This window comes from Mastigoproctus giganteus, chromosome 1, assembly GCF_048544385.1.
Source record: "Mastigoproctus giganteus isolate SK-2022 chromosome 1, ASM4854438v1, whole genome shotgun sequence".
In the NCBI taxonomy this organism is placed as follows: domain Eukaryota; kingdom Metazoa; phylum Arthropoda; class Arachnida; order Uropygi; family Thelyphonidae; genus Mastigoproctus; species Mastigoproctus giganteus.
In genome coordinates, this window is record NC_143575.1 from 39,331,302 (window position 1) to 39,352,134 (window position 20,833).

Here is a 20,833-nt window from a genome sequence, read left to right on the forward strand (position 1 = left end):
GGAGTATGAACCGAAAATTTGATTATTTATTATTTATATTAATAGAATAGTGCACTGCTAACACATTTATGCTTAGTAGTGTTTAATAATTTAGTTAACATGTATAGTACTCGAAGGTATAATTCAAGCCTAGGAAGGAAGTTTTAATTTGGGCTCTAGGGCGACTTTCGATGCGGTGGTTTCACCTAGCGGTAATATCGTACACTGGTTTGTCTTTTAATAAGTTGGATGCTGTTGTTGCTATCTTTTCAACTGGTGATTTGTACGTTGTAAAATGGTAAGTACGCCTGAAATAATCTTCTTACATCTAAATTTTGATTTTAAATTCTTGGCATATTTTTATACCGGATGCGTATAAATCATGTCACGATATGTATCTTGTTTTTATTTTTTTTAAATATTTCTCGTTAAAATATCAGACCAAATATTTCAATCCCATTACACAAAGGTAAAGCAGTAATTCTAGAATCAAATAATATTTGGATAGCGCGAAACTCAATATAGTTGGCAGTGAAAAATAACCCGGGATAATTGTATTGTGTGATATGAAGTTCTCTCACTAGTTCATATAGTGTGCTAGAAAAGCTCATATGGTATAACAGTGACAGAACTTGGCCGGTAGAAACAAATTGTATAAAAACTGGTTAGGTCACACTTGAATACTGTATACAGGTTTTATAACTTCATTTAGCAAGGATATGGATCTGTTGGATTGGAACAAAGAAGAGCAACAGGATTAGTCAGGGGTTCAGAAGGTTACTCTTAACAATATCTGAAAACTGGGAACCTGTGTGGAGCCATAATTGAGGTATTTGTGGCATTAAAGGGTTCAGTAAATTAAATGATTATCGAATGTTTACTCCTCAGGCAACATGCATGTATAAATGTATTATGCAAAATGTATAAATACAAATGTGAACCTCAAGTTTAGGTGATGGGGAATTTTAATTGTAAAATTCCAGTTTATGGTACCCCATGGCCAATGACTGGTTTTGCTTGAATCCCTCATGAAGTTGCGTAAAAACGTAACTTTTTTCACTAAACACAAATTAAAGTCTATTAAAAACATGACCCTTCTTATAATTGTTTTTTTTCCCTTCTAATTACAACTATTTTTCTCAGTTCGTGACCTTCACGCAATCTTCTGTTTGTCACATAGTGAAACAGGAGGGATATTGTAAACTGGAGTATAGCCATTTTAATATGTATACAAAATATTCAGATTTTTCTTTGCTTTATAGCATATTTGAAAATATTGCTCTTGCTTCAATCATAATATGAATATCATAGCTGTATTATCCTCAGAAAATTTTAGCATCTGAACTCAGCTTGTTAGTTAATTAGCATAGTGAATTATTATTATTATTGGTATTAAAATGTCAATGATGGATTTGAAGTGCTGGTCAAGACATCAAAGGCAGATATTGTTGGGATAGCAGAGACATGCTGTCACACAGATATAAGCAGTGCAGAATTAGAATTTGAGGAGTACAATGCGTAGATAAAGGATAGAGAGAGGAGGAGGTGTTATGTTGTTAGTTAAGAAACACACAAAATTTAAGGAAGTACACCCATTTGACATTGGTGGACAGTGCAATGTTGAGTCAGTTTGTGTGACATAAGCACTGGGAAAGTGACAGTAGGAGTGTGTGTTATAGGCCTAATGACTGATGAGTACAATGAACAATTGTGCAGAGAAATAGTGGGCCAGTAAATCAAAATGTCTTATAATGGGGAATTTTAACTTTCCAGATATTGACTGGAACTTGTGGGTTGGTCATTCGCACTCCAGCAAGACCTTTGTGGATTTATTGGATGATTGTTGTCTACAGCAACAAGTTCGAGAGGCAACCAGAGGGAGTAATACTCTTGATCTGATTATCAGGAGTTATTATTCACGAAATTAAGAATATGCAGATAGAGGAACCACTAGGTGGCAGTGATCAGTGTACTGATGTGGGATTTAATTACCATCAGGGGTAAAGGAAAGGGTTTTTGCTTCCGTAAAGGTGAGTACAGTGGTCTCAGAAAGAAGTTTTTAAATTCTGTACAATGGGATCAACTGACGATGTTACCAACAGTAAATTCTAAGTGGGAAGCATTCAAGGAATTAATCTTGGATGCTACTAAAAGTTTCATACCTATTAAGAAATATTGTTCAAGGTTTAGACCTAAATTGATGCCAGATGAACTAATGAGGCTTGTGGCACAGAAGAAAAATGCATGGGATGCATATAAATTATCAGGTGATGCAGGCATCTGTGGCAGATATAAGCTAGTTGTAATCAAGTCACAAAGGAAAGGCTGGTTATGAGAAATCTTTTGCAAAGGATGCAAAGAATAACAACAGAGACTGCTTTACTTATGTAAACTCTGGAAGGAAGGGGATGAATCAGATTGGTCCACTTAATATTGATGCTTTGACTGTTGATGATTCTGCTCATATAGCTGACAAACTGAATGAGTATTTTGCATCTACATTCACACGTGAGGAATTCTGTAATTAAGAGGAGGACAGGTATACTAAACTCTAACAAGGAGCTAAATGATTTTGTAATAACGGAGAGCAAAGTGGAGGTAAACATAAAAAAAGGCACCTGGGGTTGATAGAATCTAACCAGTTATATTGAAGGAGGTAGCAAGGGAAGTAAGCAAACCCTTAGCCATAATTATAAGAGCATTGTTAGATTCAGGGGAGGTCCCCATGTACTGGAGATGTGCAAATGTATCCCCAATTCACAAATGTGTGTCACCCTTTAAACCACCTTTGTGAATTGTTGATACATTTGCACATCTCCAGTACATGGGGACTGCCCCTGAATCTAACAATGCTCTCATAATTACACAAATAATTATAGACCTGTTAGTTTAACTTCTATTCTCAGGAAAATAATGGAGTCACTGGTTAAAGAAGCATTACAGGATCATCTAGACAACACTGCAGTAATAGTTCAGCATGGATTTGTTAAGGGGAGGTCTTGTCTGACCAGTTTGATTGGATACTACGATGTGGTAACAAAGGAACTGAATGCAAAAATTTATTTTGATATCATATATTTGTATTTCAGGAAAGCTTTTGATACTGTTGCACATGGAAGACTGCTGTATAAATTGGAGCAGTGTGGCATTAAGGGCAAGTTGCTACAATGGATAAAGGGATGGTTGAGTGGGAGACTGCAGAGAGTGGCATTGAATGGACACTGCTGTACGTGGACTAATGTTATTAGTGAAGTCCCCCAGGTTCGATGCTGGCCCAATTGCTGTTCTGTGTATTTATCAGTGATATCGATGAAGGTATATCAGGCTTAATATCCAGGTTTGCAGATGATACAAAGGTTGACAGTATGCTACTGCAATAGAATCTAGAAAAATTAGGCAGATGGGCTGAGAAGTGAAAACTGAATTTTAACATTGACAAATGTAAAGTATATGGGTAGCAGCAACCCAAAAGAAACGTACCAACCATGTGGTACTACACTCAGGGAAGTGGAGAATGAAAAACACCTGAGGGTAATTGTGCAATTAGATATGAAGTTCTCTGAACAGTGCAGAGGGGGTGCCACAGCAGGCCATGGAGTCTTGTCTAGGCGCCTCCGTAGCCAGGTGGGCAGGAGCAGCAGTGCGTAGCACACGCTTCTTGATTAGACCGGGGTTCGAGCCTGTGACCACCAAATACGGAGGATGCGGAAGGGTCAGGGAATGACCACCACATATCCCCGGAGCAGTATGGCCTTAGTTGCTAATGCTCCTAAAAATCAAATAACAACAAGAACATGGAGTCTTGTCAATAATATATAGGAATTTTGCTAGCAGGGATAAGGTGATTATCCCCTTGTATAAGGCAATGGTCAGGCCACACCTTGAGTTCTTTGTACAGGTCTGGAGGTCTCATTTTAGGAAGGATGTAGAGTTGCTAGAACGAGTGTAGAGAAGGGCAACAAGATTAGGAGAGGAACAAAGGGGTGGGTGCTCTTACAAAGAAAGGCTTAAGTTCTGCAAATTGCAGCATTTGGAGACTTAGGCACCTGCAAAGTGATCTAATTGATGTGTATACGGCCTTGAATGGTTTGAGCAGGCTCAATGCTGATGGGATTCTTCTGCTTGCTCAGATTAAGAACCTGAGGGGACATAGATTCACATTGAGGAAAGACAGTTGTGTGGAAGTTTGTGTTTAGCCAGCGGGTAGTTGATTGCTGGAATAGATTTCCATCTGCTGTTGTGGAAGTTGATAACTTAAAAGAAATTTAAGGCTGAACTAGACAAATATTTGGAGTGACTGGGTGGGTGAAATGGGAAGGTTTCTTTTTTTTTCTTTTTTTTTTTTTTTACGGGTGATGCTGTATAAGTTTGTTTTCTTGCATCATATCCCCATCTAGAGATAGGGACGTGATAATCCCATTATATAAGGCTTTTGTTAGACCACACTTGGAATACTATGTTCAAGTATGGAGACCGCACCTAAAGAAAGACATTGAGCTTCTTGAAAGGGTGCAATGACGGGTAACTCGCCTGGTGAGATTGGCAAAAGGGCGTCCTTATGAAGAAAGTCTTTGAATATGTGAGTTGCAGAGTTTGGCAACTAGACACCTTAGAGGAGATTTGATTGAGGTGTTTAAGGCTCTGAGAGGCATCAGTAAAATGAATGAGGATGAAATTTAAGATTATAAATTATGCTAGAACTAGGGAACATAAATTCAAGTTAGGGGAGGGGGAGATGTTTAGATTGGACTGCAGGAAGTTTTATTTTAGCCAGCGAGTTATAAATTACTGGAATAAGTTGCCTACATGGGTGGTAGAGGCTGACAGTTTAGGGAAATTCAAAGGTCATCTGGATAGTTTTTTTTTTTTTTTTATGAGAACCCCAAACACGAGAGGTATTATAACCTATAGTACTTAGTACCGTGCTTGGGTTGGAGGTTGAGAAGACGAAAGAAGATATTTATTGATATTGGACTTCAACTTCTGTAGATTGTAATTTTCAGGAAATACGTATGAAGGAAGGTTGTTCCAGAAAACGGCAGTTGAATGAATAAATGAGGAAGATGAAAAGTTGGTTCTGTGGGTTTGAAGTTGGACAGTAAATGGATGTTGGCTGGTGGCGGCACGTGTTCGGACTGTTTTGAAAGAGAGAGCGGGAATTATAGAAGCCAATTCAGAAGAACAGTGCCCATGTAAGTATCTGTAGAAGAGGCATGCAGCAGAAACAGTGCGTCTATGAGAAAGCGAGTGGAGAGACTCTGTTAGAGATGAATCATTAATTAACCTAACTGCCCTCTTCTGAATGGAATCAAGAAGCCTGAGAGAGGTTTTGGGGGCACCACCCCAGATGTGGGAACAATATTCCATGGCAGGGCGGATTTGTGATTTATACAGAGTGAGCAGCTGTTTGGGAGAAAAGTAACGCCGAGAGTGAAAGAGAAAACCAAGTTTTTTAGATGCAGAGGAAGCAATATTTGTAATGTGCTTGTGCCAAGAGAGATTAGAAGTCGGGGTAATCCCCAAAAGAGATATATCATTTTGCCTAGAAATCTGAGTCTCACTAAAGATAAGCATAGGAGCAGAAGAATCCTTTTTGCGAGATATAAGACAAGATTGAGTTTTAGAAGGGTTGAAATCAACTAAGTTGTCTTTGCCCCACTGGAGAATTACCTGAAGATCGGCATTTAAGGAATTGGCAGCAGATTTTCGAGAACTTGAAGCTGATTGAGCTGGACAAGGTTTCTCAAAATGGAAAGTTGAATGCAATGTGCTATCATCGGCAAAACTATGGATAGGATTTTCAGTCAATGGAAGAAGGTCATTGATATACAAGAGGAAAAGAGTGGGGGAAAGAACTGAACCTTGGGGGACACCGGCATTAGTGGAGAAGTTAGAAGACAGAGAGCCATCTACCATCACCCTCAGTGAGCGATCAGAGAGAAAACTGGATAACCAATTACTAAAAACAGTTGGCAAACCATAAGATGGAAGCTTGTTTAGAAGACCTTTATGCCAAACACGATCAAAAGCCTTTGAGATGTCAAGAGCAACTACTTGTGTTTCACCAAACCTTTCCATTGAATTAGTCCATAAATGGGTAACATAAGCCAGAATATCACCAGTGGATCGACATTGACGGAATCCATACTGGCGATCGTTGATCAGACGGAAGGTTTCTAGGTAGTTTAAGAGTTGGCGATTGATTTCTCCATTATTTTAGAAAGAGTATAAGTAATTGCAATGGGACGATAATTGGATGGGAGGGATTTGTCATCCTTTTTAGGAACTGGCTGGATAGTACCTTCGGGTCAGGGAAGCACATAGGATGATAGGTTTAATTTCCTTTTCTTTTACTAATTATTATTGTTTTTTTATTATTGTTTTATTTGTTTTTTTTTTTTTTTTTTTTTTGGCTGATTCAGTCTTGTTTGGAGTAAGACCGTCATTTCTGCATTCAGTATCTTTGATACTTCTTGTTTGAGAGAGAGAAATTAGTTGTCTTTCCTTCAAAATTAATATTGCTTGATTGCCATGGAAGTGCACTAGTATATGCATTTCAATTGACCTTGGTTTCAGTTGACCTTGGTTCAATTGACCTTGGTTCCACATGATGACTAAATACAGTATAATAACAGTATTCTTCTCAAAGTGATTATTTTTAATTTCCTCTGATCTGCGTAGTCATGCCAGGTTATAAACATGAATGAAAGAAACCGAAAATGAAATCAAAAACCATTACACAAAGTGCAGTAGAACAAATTTAATGACGGATTAGTTTGTCAAGAGGAAATTCCACTGTTGTTTCTTCAAAATTAATGTTCCACCATGATATAATTTTTTTGTTAAAAATTCCTTGATAATATGCAGCACATGATGTCATGAGTCTGGGGGATCTGTTTGTGCTCCATTCTTATATAACTAGGAATAATTCCGTGCCATGTTCTGCATTCTGTTTGTTATTTAGTTTTTAGGAGCATTAGCAACTAAGGCCATATTGCTCCATGTATATGCAGTGGTCATTCCCTGACCTTTTTGCATCCTCCGTATTTGGTGGTGACGGGCTCGAATCCCAGTGTAATCAAGAAGCGTGTGCTACGCACTGCTGCTCCTTCCCACCTGCATTCTGTGACATTTTCCAGAATATTTGTAGGATGGGTGATGATTAAGGAGCAAGTTTTGCTGCTTGTTTAAGCATATCATTGATTTAATAGTACTGCTTGGATAGCAAACCTCCCTTATGTAGTTTCAAAGGTCACTTTTTTTTTTTTGCTTCTCTTTTTAATGAAAGCCCCAAATGCAAAAGGTATTAGAATCTATAGTACTTAGTGCAGTGCACAGGATGAAAGTTGAGAAGATAAAAGATACTTGTTAACATTAGACTTGAATTTCTGTAGATTATAATTTTCAGGAAATACGCGTGAAGGGAAGTTGTTCCGGAGTGCTGAAGTTGAAGGGATAAATAGAGAAGAAGAAAAGTTGGCTCCGTGAGTATGAAGTTGGACAGTAAAAATATTTTGATCAGTTGCATTGCATGTTCAGACTGCTTTGGAAGGGAGAGGGGTTGAATATATAAGCCAATTCGTAGGAACTGTGCCCATTGAAGTATCTGTAGAAAAGGCATGCAGTAAAAGCAGAACATTGGAGAGACTTTGTAAGGGATGGATCATTAATTAACCTGACCTCTTGAATGAAGTCTAGAAGCCTGAGAGAGAGATTATGGGACACTGCCCTATTCCATGGTAGGCAGGTTTGAATAGAGTGAGTAGCTGTTTAGAAGTAATGCTGAGAGAGAAAGAGAAAACAATCCAGTCTTTTTAGATGTGGAGAAAGCAATGGTGATGTGCTTATGCCAAGAGAGGGGTTAGAAGTCAGGGTAATGAGAAGTGATTTTGGCTATGAATCTGAGTGTCATCAAAAATAAGCATAAGACAAAAGAATCCATGCTATGGATTTTTTTGAGTTTTAGAAGGATTGAAATTAACTAAGTTAACGTGGCCCCATTGGAGAATTACCTGGAGATTAGCATTTAAGGAATTGGTAGTGGCTGTTTGGGTTACTTGTATTTTCCTGTCACCCCAGTTGAAGTGGAAAGAACATTCTTGTGAAACATTTTCTTTGGGAGGCACAATTTCAGTTTTGAAAAAAGAAAAATTCTTATATGTAACAAGTGATAGTGGTTATCTGCTTTTCCATTAAGAATGCTATAATGTATTTTATGTACATAACATATATTTTTGTGTATTGATCATCAGTTTAAAATAGAGCCATAAACATATATTTTCTGGCATTTTGGAGTCTTATTCTTATTCTTCTAGCAATTTATTAGAAATCCAGCATTCTGATATTATTACTCCTCTCATAGGCAAATTAAAGTTCTATGATTTGTTGGGTAAAGTTGTAGGATAGGTTATGAGTTGTTCCTACCTTAAGCTTGCAAAGCTGTAGATTTTGAGACCCACTAATTTAGTAAAAATAAGTCCCAGGTCACCAACACCCAGACATGAAAACTATTTGCCATTCCCCATTTGGGAATGGTTGAATAGCTGTATGAAGAGTTACATTGCCCTGGTGGTCTCATTATAGGTGTATCATGGGAAATGCTGATAATGAGTGGCCTCAAGAGTCATGCTCACATAAAGAAGCATTGCTATTAACAATAGTTAGAGATCAGCCACAAGTCGGCAAGGGTTAGGATCTTCAGTCAGTGCCCAGTATGGGACATGAACAAATCTACCTGGAAGAAGATATTCTGCAACTGGTACTGCAGGTATCTGCCCGGCCATGCATGTAGAAATCAGAATGCAGAATTCTAAGGATCACCAAAACTTTCAACACTGAACAATCAATATCTGATTTTATCAGCACAGCATGTAAAGATCTAAGGATGTGTTTGAGCAGAGCAGATGAATCCCTTTTAAATGGTGTATGGAATTGTAACAGTAGTTTGGTCGAGCACTGGAAACAATGTAATGAGACTAATCATAAATCGCAATAAGAATTGATCCTGAATGCATCGTGTCCTCTGCAGATTGCTGGTGGTGGTAGTTTCCTCCTGTGGGAACTTTTATGGTATGGCATGGGTCCTTTTGTTATTTTAGAGGGCTCTATCATCTGGAGGAAGTCGTGAATATTTATGCTATCCAAGTTACCTTGTCATATTGATGTTACTTGGATGATGATAGACTTTTCCAAGACTACAGTGCAATGGGCCACAAATTGCACAGGAATGGTATGCAGATATCAGCAATATGCATCGTTTACTGCTGTGGTTTGCATAGTCACCAGACATGAATCTCATTACCAGATGGAACATAGTTCATGTCCCTTATATCATCAAGAATCTGTATGATTGTCTGAAACAACATCAAAGAAGCAAAGGCCATTTGGAATCATGGAATTAAATAACTACCAGGGATACCTAGTTGAATCCATGCTACAAAAGCTTGAAACTGATTGCTGCTAAAAGTGAACCTGTGTGCTATTAGATATGTTCTCATATTTTGGTAAGGCAGTATATATTCTCTAGATAGTGGTGCACTTCTTTGTCATAAGTGTTTAACTCTTAGAAGTGGCACACCAAAATTATATACAAAATCTGTTGTATTATAACAGCTTTTATTCATTATGCTTTAGTTTATAATTTTCTTTTTCTTTTTTTTTTTTTTTTAACAGGCAAAGAGAACAAAGAAAGTTGGAGTTGTAGGAAAATATGGCACTCGATATGGTGCTTCACTTCGTAAGATGGTGAAGAAAATTGAAATTACTCAGCATAAAAAATATACTTGCACTTTCTGTGGAAAGGTATGTATTTTATATATAGCATGTGTGTGTATATTTTTTGCATGACAAATCTGCTTCAGCTACATTCCAAAACCTGTTCAAAAATGAGACATTTTTAAGAATCTTCAGTGATGGTTTATTATTACAACTAAAGTGCATGCATAAACAGTTCATTCTCATTGACAGCATACTATTTTGATTACATTAACAGAATACCATTTTATTATAGTGTTGGTAATGCGTTTGCCAAATTATAGATAATTTACTGATAGCTGTTCAATTTACATTGGATTTGTGTAAATTTGATTTTAAGTATGCGGCTACTTAAAAAAAAAATAGAATTTTTATTCTAAGAGTATTATTAACTGTGCAGTTTCATACTTAACCTTGCTGATATACTATGTACATTACATTATCTGTTGATAATGCTTGTGCTGATTTTTTAGCTATTTTACTTGTTTTTAATTATTATAGTTTTTAGTGAACTTTTTATCTTTTATGGTTCATTTTACATGTGTAGGGAACTGACTTTGAAATTTCAAACTATTATTTCATTGATTAAGAGAGTGTTGTGTTATACCTCAAGTGCAAGGTTGGAGATCAGGATAAAAACTGGTCTCCCGACATAAGTTGATTTATATGTTAGGCTACTGGGAGGATGCATTTGTCATTCCTGTTATACAAAGAAAGAGATAAAGGACTGTAAACAATTGCTATTTCGTATGAATTTTTATATTATTATTATTATTTTTTTTTTTCCCTCAATTGAGAAACTCTTTTTTGGTCTTGGCCATCTCAAGAATAAATTTATTCCATCTCTAGTGTATTTACCAGCACCTCATGATGAGAATCTAACAACACTTTAGTTATTTGAAGGATGGACTTCTGAAAAAAAAAATCAAGTGATGGTCGAACATTAAACTGAAAAGTTTGTTTATTTATCTGGGCTTTCAGCCATCTGTATTGATTTCACAGCTAAAGTGATGCTGCTGTATAATTTTGAGAGTCTGCCATTGGCAACTTAATGGAATTCGATTCTGTTGGAAATCTGGGAATGACCAATAGATGTAGATACAGTAATACCCCGACTTACGCGAACTCGGAGTTACGCGGTTCTTGATTTTTTTCGTTTGGCAACGCTGCCGCCCACTATCTTCAAGGTCGTTTTTCATATGTTATCGATATACGGTGCGACGGCGGAGAATGAGAGCGAAAGATGAACAAAATTCAACTTTGTTGCTTTTATGTTTTTTATATCAGTGAAGGGGAAACACATTTCACCATAATAACGTAAAAACCAACACAATTCCAGCTATCGGTATAATCGCAAATGCAATTAGATCGAGTTTACTACCAGTTTATAACAGATTTCACTAGCAGAAACGCAACTGGATTTTTATTGTTTTATGGTAGTAACCCCTAGAAATGTGAGGTGTTAATAGTGTATCTCTGCCTTTATGGTGTTTTTTATTCAGTTGCTACATGCGCGCAGCTTTGTTTATGCGTATCAAGCGTGCCTCCTCGTTTTGTAATTGTGCTTTATTCCCTAAAAATGAGTAAAATACTTAATTAAAAGGAAGCGTCCTGGTGAAGACACTGCAGATTCAGAGAGAAAAAGAAAAGCAATTATCGATAAACAGAGGCGGACTGGGTCAAAAATTCTTACCCGGGAAAATTTATAGTGGCCTCATACTATGGTTTATGGCCAAAATCACACTGGCCCACCGGGGTTTCCCCGGTAAGGCTTATGGCCAGTCCACCTCTGTCGATAGAGAAAAAATATGAAATTGTGAAACGCTTTGAGCGAAATGAAAGACCGTGTGATATTGCACGTGCTACAGGCCTAAATGAAGCAACGGCGAAAAGCACATGACAATTGCAAACTTGACAGGTTGAAAATTGAAAAGGGCTCAATTGTAAAGGGCTTAAAAATTTTAGAAAACATAGACTCCAACGAAGAACGCGTTATAGCTACAAAGCAAGGAATAAAAAAAATTATTAGCTTGCTACGAAGAAATTCTGCGTGAAAAAAAGAACGCGCTGTGTCGTCAGACGAATTTGTTAGATTTTATGAAGCCATCGACATCGAAATAACTTTTTTACGTAAGTCATTTGTTTTTTTTAATACATATTTTGTATTAATATGTATAAAGAACTGCAATTTTATTAATATTTTTCTTCTAAACTAGTGTTTTTGTTAGTCCTTGGTCCCAATTAAGCAAAATTTATATGTATTTATATGCAAAGTTGTACCTCGACTTACGCGAATTCGACTTACGCGATTTTCGTCGGACCCACCTATCGCGTAACTTCGGGGTATTACTGTATATATTAGTTTTAAGTCCCTAACCAATAGTGTTTTATTTACATCAAAGGCAGAGATCATTTTCCTAGGCGCATCACACATTCATAATTGAACATCCACGGTGGCCAAATTTTTATCTTGTGGATTATGCATATCGCTTCTTAAAAGAAATGGTATGCACTAACAACTTCACATATTGGAAGAATTATAGTATTGAATCAAATTTCAGTGATAATTGTTCATGTCATCAAAAATGGTAAAAGGAGTCCGTGCCTATGTTTTGGGGATGAGGACTCAACATTTATTGTAATATGTTATAATTATGTTTATAAATAATTGAAATAAAACTAAAAATATACTATGCATGCATGTCTTCTGAATCACCCTGTAGTTGATACTAGTCTCATCTCCATCCATTTTCTAAACACTTCATATCTGTTATTTGAGCGTGCCAGTTTTTATCCTGACCTCCAACCTTGCACCTGAGGTATAACACGACACTCTCTTAATCAATGAAATAATAGTTTTAAATTTCAAAAGTCAGTTCAATACACATGTAAAACAAACCATAAAAGATAAAAAGTTCACTAAAATACTCTGACATTTATTAGTTGTCTTCTGGAAAATGGTGACCTTTCATTTCGGCTTAGGTTTTAGGAAATGGTGGGAGGGAGTCACAAAGGACAATATTTGGACTATATATGTGGATGGTGGGTAACTGATTTTTTGTTTAACTTGTTGTGTTTCATCAACAACTGAGTCTGAGCACCCTTGCATTTTAGTGATGCAGTAGAAACCAGATGTTTTCTGGCCCACTTTCCAATTCCAGTTTTTCAGTGTGGTCGTAATTTTTTCCAGAATGTGTAAATGTTGCATTTTATATAAAAAAGAGGGGTGATGACCGTACATCTACCAGCAGACTTCACTACAGTTGCTCTTGACATTAGCAAGGCTTTTGATCATGTTTGGTACAAAGGTCTTCTGAGCAATCTCCATTTTATGGATTACCATCAGTCCCCCCCCACCCTCCACATTGAATAGCCGGTTTTCTCTGATTTCTCACTGTGGGTGATGGTAGGTAGTTTTGCCTTCTAACTTCTCAACTAATGCTGGTGTCCCCTAATGTTCAAATCTTTTTCCCACTGTTTTAATTTTGTATATTAACAACCTTCTGCCAACTGGAAATTCTGTTCGTAGCTTTTGCTGATGATAGCACACTGTGTTCTACCTTCCAGTTTGAGAGACCATGTTCTGTTCAAGTGTCTTCAACTTCTTGAATATCCTCCACCAATTCCTTAAATGCTGATCTTCCAGTAATTTTCTGATGGGAGCAAAGAAAACAGTTGACTTCAGTCCTTCTAAAACTCAGTTTCTGCTATTTCTCACGAAATAGTCTAATGCTCCTATACTCATCTTCAGTGACAATAATTTCTAGATGTGATCACATTTCTGTTGGAATCGCACTAACTTCTAATTTTTCTTGGCATAAGCCTATCACAAATGTTATTTTTCTTCTAAATAGTTATTGATTCTGCACAAATCCCAAATATGCCTTGCCATGGAATATTGTTCCCTCATCTGAGACAGCTTCCCACAAATTAAAGCCAAAGGATCATCTGCATCCACAATTAACTTAATGCTTGGAATCTCAATATCCATTAATAACTCATCAAAATTATAATTCCAGAGAATAGTTTGTAAACCCCTGGCAGCCTTTGGTATTTTCTCAACTTTACAGGTGTTAATTATTCAATGACTATCTTCCTGTCCTCCTTTAAATATCTGCTTAATACAACAATATAACTAATCTGACCCTTCTAAAGCTGATAGGAGTAGTGAACACTAAGCAATATAAAAATCGAAGAATATAGTTAACTCATGCTTAGCTTCTGCACTGCTAGTGTGATTCATAACAGAAACTAGGGCATCTTCTTTTCCTCTGACAAAATAAAATTGTCTTTTAGACTGTAATAAGTCCAGAAGAGGTTACATAATTCTAGTCATTAATGTTTCAAAGATGTTGCCCTGATAGTTAGGGCTATAGGTCAGTGATCACTGGTCTGCGGGATCTTTGTCAATATTCTTTAAAAGAATTCTGACCTTTGCAGTTTTTCAGCTTATTTGAAGTATCTCTTTCAAACATTTATTATATAGCAACAGTAAGCATAAGCACTCACGGTCATCTTTTAAGAACTTTTTCATTACATTAAGTTCAATTAAATCAATACCAAAAGTAAAGACAGCAAAACATAATGTAAAGTAGCATTCTTTTCTTAAATTTAAACAAGTATAACATACCCACAAGGAAAATAATGAATGAGCAAGCCAATGTATAAAATTCAAGAAAAGAAATTGAAGAAAAATCCCAACTATTTATGAACGGGATTGGTGTCAGTTACTGTCTGCCAGCCATCATGCTGGTAGGCAGTAACTCAACATCTTCTATCCCATATGTAACATCCATAAAGTATCTAGGCATTGTAATGGATGGAAATTGTTTTCTATATCACGTAAAGTACTTGCAGGAGAAAACTAAGATCATGTTTGCAAAACTGCAAGAGTTGACTTGCCCTAGACAGACCTCTGAATTTGTTATATAACTGTGTTCTTACCTATTATGACCTATGCCTCAGCTGTCTGGAGTTATAATTGCAAATATAGACATTAAAAGCCAATTGACTGCTGCATAATGATTTGCTTTGTTGGTGATAACTGAGGCATGCAGAGCTGTTTCAAATTATGCCTTTTGTATTCTGTCAGGTAAGCAGCTTGTAGATCAAGTGGTTGCAAAGAAAGCACTTGAATAATTTGCAAAGAGGAATATTGCTGGAGAGATTTTGGGTGTAACATTCTGCCCAGATTCTTTCAGAACCCGGGCAGAATGTTACACCCAAAATCTGTTTTTGCACCCAATTTTATTGTTATATATCTACTTTTTTAACATGTTATATACATGTTAAAATTAGAACATGATATGCCTTTAGGCAGAGTTTGAAATGAAATGGCAGCAGACTTGTCTGAAAGGAAGGATAATATATAACATTTCTGCTGTGGATAGAGTCAGACAGGTGTTTAGTATGGCAGTTTCTTAATTTATAATGGGTCGTGGTCCTTTTCAGCTTGGGTTTTTCTAACATAGTCCTTAATAATGAACTGGACACAAAACATGCTGTGGAGTTCTTCCATTTGTGAGGATATCCAGTCCACTTTTCACGGGGAAGTGGGCTTAGATAGGATAACCTGGTAGGTATATCATTTGACTCAAAATATTTGAGGCTAATAAAATAATAAGGAAAAGACATGCATGAGACGATAGCAGGATCTGGGTCAGATAACCATTTGGCTGAAGTGTTAGCTTGCTGTTGCTTGAATAAAAGACAGTGATTAAAACTAGATCTTTGGATAAAAGACGTATAGAATGCTAATTATAGGCAGCATCAATAGAAAAAGGAATATTGAAACAAAATGAAATGTCTATTGTCTGTCATTCATTTGGATAGATCTGGCTTTGATTTCTGTCAGTGATTGGAGAATTTCTGAAGACCTTCATTCTTGAGGAATGGGGTTTCCTCCATGAGTTTTTTTCAGCCCACAGCATGCAAATCAGCTGGTAAATGTGCACTTCTACAAATGTGTAGTTAATTTTTTTATTTATTACTATTTTTTAAATGTTTTAAGGATATTGGTGTCCATAGGCAGTAAAAAGAAAACCATAATGCAGAGAAATATTCTTTCTTCAAACTATTCTGATACCACTGTTCAATTATTAGTACCCAATTTCTTTACTAATGTAAGTTTTCAGAAATCATTGCAGACCTGCAGAGACAAAATATATATGTTAGAAATAAATAACTGAAAAGTTTTTAGATGTAGAGTTTGCATTAATAATCATTCTATGTTTTGTGTAATGAATTAGTCTCATTATATATATTTTTTATCACTCCGCATAGAATATTGCTTAATAAGTGCAAGATAAACATTTTTTGCAATTTGCGAGATATTTTAGCATATGAGAGGAGCAAGTCTGTTATAAGTAAACATTCGGACAGTGGAAGAGAGCTAACATAATTGATTCATTAACCCCTCCCCAACAGTGATCCATAGCTTTTGTTTGGTTTGCAAAAATGTAAACATTTATTCTAGAGCCAAAAATACAAGAATAGGTTATAACAGCTAAGTTGCCATAAAAATAATTTGTCCAGCATTGTATGTACATGTTTGTGTAGGGGGTACTTCTACATACCAAAACAAAGTTCGTGTAAATGTTTTTTTACTTGTTTGAGGACATTAAAACTATCCTTATAACTTTGTTGCTCTCTCTCTCTATATGTATACATATCAACTGTAATTTATATAGTGACCTTCATTTTAATAGGATTCTATGAAGAGGCATTGTGTTGGAATTTGGAAATGTAGAGCTTGTCAGAAAACTGTTGCTGGAGGAGCTTATGTATTTAGGTAAGTATAACTGCTTCTGGAAGTGAATTAATATGCATTTCAGATTTTTTTTTTTTTTGTTCATATCTAAAAAATATGCTACTATGTGATAAAAATGTGTAGCATATCTAAAAAATATGCTACTGTGTGATATCAAATATTGGACTTGATGGTAAAGACATGTATTATCAAGAATCTCTATTGGAAACAGAGGGCAGTAGTCAGGGTGGGAGGCACTGAGATCAGTAGAGGGGTTAGGCAAGGCTCTATACTCTCACCGATCTGAACATATTCTGAATATATTTTCAGGAAAGCTATGGGAGCTGTGGAAAAAGGTGTAAAAGTAAATGGCCACATAATAAATAACATTCGTTATGGTGACGACACAGCATTAATAACAGGCAACAACAAAGAACTGAAAGAAATGTTAGAACGAGTAAATAAAGCATGTGAAGATCAGCGCTTGCGCATCAACACACAAAAAACAATAATCGTCAGTAAGACTGGAGTCAACGGGACAAATCTTGTTTTTAATGGCAAGAATATTGAAAGAGTAAAAAGATTCAAATACCTCGGCTGCTAGCTGAATGAGAATTTAGACCTGATGAAGAGATTAAGATCGGAATTGAGATTGCAAGATCCAGATTCATGAAATACAAATCACTGGTTTCGAATAAAAAACCTTGCGCTGGCAACGTGCATGGAGTTTGTAAGGTGCTTTGTGTGGCCACTACTTCTATATGGAGTTGAACCTTGGACACTCAGGCCTTCAGCGGTGAAGAGAGTGGAGTATTTCGAGATGTGGGTATATAGAAGAATGCTGAGGATCCCCCGGGCAAAGTGGATATGAACAAGTGTTACAAATTATAGGACATAATCGGCAAATGATGAACATCGTGAAAAGATAGAAGATAAAATACTTGGACACATCATGAGATGAAGGAAGTGGGAGTTTTTGTGGGTGGTCCTGGAGGGGAAGAGAGGAGTTGGCCGATGAAAAATCTTGTGGATGGATAACATCAAGAGATGGGGTGGGACTGGGATTCGAAGAACTTGTCAGACGGGCTGAAGATAGAAAAGAGTGATCGCAAACCTCTGAACTCAGAGATGACGCTGAAAGAAGAAGAAAAAATATGCAGCAAAGGTATACTTAGCAACTATGAAACTGTCATTGACATGGATGGCCAGTGCAGTGTTGTCAGTTCGATGCTACATGAGCACTTGGATAACAAAAAAGATAGGAGTGTGTTAAAGGCCTAATGACTGTGATGAGTATAACAAACAACTACACAGAGAAATAGAGGGGCCTGTAAAACAGAATATCTTTTAATGGGGAATTTTAACTTTCCAGATATTGACTGGAATTTGTGTGTTGGTCACGCACATGGTAGCAAGACTTTTGTGGATTTAATGGATGACTGTTTTCTATAGTACCATGTTGGATGGGGCAACAGGAGAAAGCAGATACTCTTGATTCGATCATCAGCAGTGAATCTTCATGCATTAAGAATATTCAAATAAAAGAAGCACTGTGTGGCAGAGATTACAGTGTATTGATGTGGGATTTAATTAAAGGTGTAACTTTTGTTTACATAAAAGTGACTGACTAACAGTGGTTTCAGACAGGTTTTAAATTGTGCAGAGATGTATATAAATTATGTGCTAATATGTGCACAAATGTATATAATTTACTGTGCATGATTCAAAAAGTGACAGTTTTTTTCAAAAATCTGACTTTTTAAAATTTTACATTAATAATCACATTAAACAAATCCTATTCTTCATCAAATAATGTTATTCTTAAATTGTCATTTATGTATGGTGATGGGGAAACTTTACCAGAGCTTCCTGAATATTAATTGTCAATGATACTTCTTGCCATTAATTAAACTGTGATGGATATCTCACAGAACCAACCCTAGAAGTGGTTGCTTATAGGGAAAACAGAATTACAGTAATCCAAACTGTATGACATGTAATAAAGCTGAGTATCACCCAGGGGCATAGTCAAATTTTAGAAATGAGAAGCTCAGTGAGAAATATATGCATATTGGCATGCAGTTTGCCGAAGCAATTACTGGTAAAGAAAAAAAAATGTTTTCTTTTCAAGTTTATAAAATGTGCATTTTGATGAAAATATGGTTGTTTCTCACGAAAGCTGATGTCAGTTTCACGAAGGGCAACTAATGAAGGTTACACATTACAAAGTATAGCATTGGGCAGTAAGATTACTTGACATCGATAAATATGTTGCTTTGGAAAGGTATAGCAAAGTTTTCTCTTAGAACATGTCAGTTCATGTATTTGTGTGGTATATGATATATTGATATATATATATATATGTGATTACATAGTGTGTGGTAGACAGTGCCTTAAATTTCTTCAGCAACTTCTTTGTGCTTGAGCTAGTCATTTGCAGGCTTGGAAACTATAGCCAGCAATATGACAATACATGATTACTGCATGACCATAGCTGTGGATAGGGAAGAAATCCTGTGCTTCCTTTCATAGTTGTCTCCCACTTCTTCCTGTATTGAGTGACTAATCTTAATGTGGGCTATATGCTGTTTCGAATGTGTTTATGTTCCTGGGCTGATTTGCATGTTGGTTTTGAAAATCTGAATTAACTCATGGGAAGAAGAAGCCTTGCGTGCTCTCTCTCTTTTTCACAGGCTCAAATATTTCAGTATTAAATCATATGCTCCATAATGAGTGGTGTCTAAGTAGGGTTTCTAAATTTTAAAAGAGATTTGTGCCCTACATTTTTTAAAATAATTTGACTAGTTTTATGCTGGCATGGTAGCCTAAATGCATTCAAATTGATTTTTATTTGATTCTTCTTGCCTTTGTATACACAGTTTATAAGTGGGTCCATGGTTTGTCTCATAAGCTGTTGGGGCAACCTCTTTATGTGGTAGAAAATTTTTTTCCCAGTGATGTACCACTTCAAAACTTTGCTGGACTTCTATTTTTGAGTATAATCAAAACTTGCTGGGAGTGTCATAGTTTATTGGTTACATATTAAGTTGTCACATTAGGTTTGGCAAGGTGTAACTATTTTTTTTTAAGTATGAAGTTTTTGTAATGAATTTGAGTAGATATCCTTGCAGAATTTGTGTTTATTATATTAGAGCAATTTCGTCAGGTGCCGATTAATAAGGATTAGACCCAAAATTGAATACAGAATTATTTATTTATTTTTATTTTTTGGTGACAGTGAGTCACATGTTCTCACCGTTTTATTACATTTTGGCATTATGGTCCACAAATTCCCTTATAAAAACATGGCATACTTTACTGAAACTAGAGGTATCTATTCATTGTTTGTGCAAAGAATAGCAAATTAGAATAAGCGAATAAATTATGTGGTCTGTAGCATTTCTGTCATTATCACTTTTTACAAGAGCTTCTATATATTTTGCACTGTTTTCATCTGTTGTTGTGTTTGGCCATCGAGAACAAAACTTCTTGCACTGAGACATTCTTCCAGCAAGGTTGCATTCCATTGCACTGACAGAAGTTTGCTGAATATCTTAACACAGTATCTCAAAGTGATAAAAGAAAATTACAAAAGCTGCTAAGTCCTAATGCAGAAATAGAGGAAAAAATATGGCAAATTGTTGGCATGAAAAGAAAACTTTGTTTAAAAATCTTTTTTTTTTTCCTTTTTTTTTGCTTAAATATTCTTCACAAATTACACGGAATACTGAATAATAATTTGAACATCTTTACTAGATTAGAAATACAGACTTTATTCAGTTTGTCATTTATCAACTTATGCCACTTGTTAGCAAGTACATTAAGATATGTCTAGGTTGCAATTTACAGATGCATGGCACTACAGTTCAAATTTTAATTAGAATGCCACTGTTCTTTCAGATTTATTTATAGAATTTAGTTAAAACTTGAATAATTGGGGTTTTTTTTTTTTTTTTTTTTTTTTTGTTTGTTCCCCCTCTTCCCCATTCTCTTCCCTAGCACAACAGCAGCAGCCACAGCAAGGAGTGCAGTGAAAAGGTTGAAGGAAATGAAGGAGCAGTAATAGAGGCCAGTTTATTGTAACCTTCAAATAGTAATAAAATTCTTACACTGTATTCATGAATTGTGAATTTCTAGACTAAAGCTTTTAATTTGTTTTATGCTAGAATGCATACATTTTTAATGGCAGATTTTTATATACACATATATAAAAAAAATCCAGGTTTACATATGAAAATGCAGGCATTTATTCTTAATATTGTTTTTTAACATAGGGAAAAACCAAGCGGGTTTTTTTTTTTTTATCAGTGAAGGCATTTATGCAGTGTAAAAGTAACTTGTGCAGCAGTGCTG

At 36.0% G+C, this 20,833-nt stretch overlaps 1 protein-coding gene across 1 annotated transcript; it reads left to right on the forward strand.

The window, feature by feature from the left end:
* Positions 1 to 189: 189 nt before the first annotated feature.
* RpL37A (ribosomal protein L37A) lies at positions 190 to 20,595 on the forward strand. Its single transcript, XM_090379692.1, has 4 exons — positions 190 to 277; positions 9,652 to 9,780; positions 16,440 to 16,522; positions 20,480 to 20,595. The coding sequence occupies exons 1-4, from the start codon at positions 275 to 277 to the stop codon at positions 20,541 to 20,543; spliced, it is 279 nt and encodes a 92-aa protein (XP_090235818.1). The 5' UTR covers positions 190 to 274; the 3' UTR covers positions 20,544 to 20,595.
* The last annotated feature ends 238 nt before the right edge of the window (positions 20,596 to 20,833 follow it).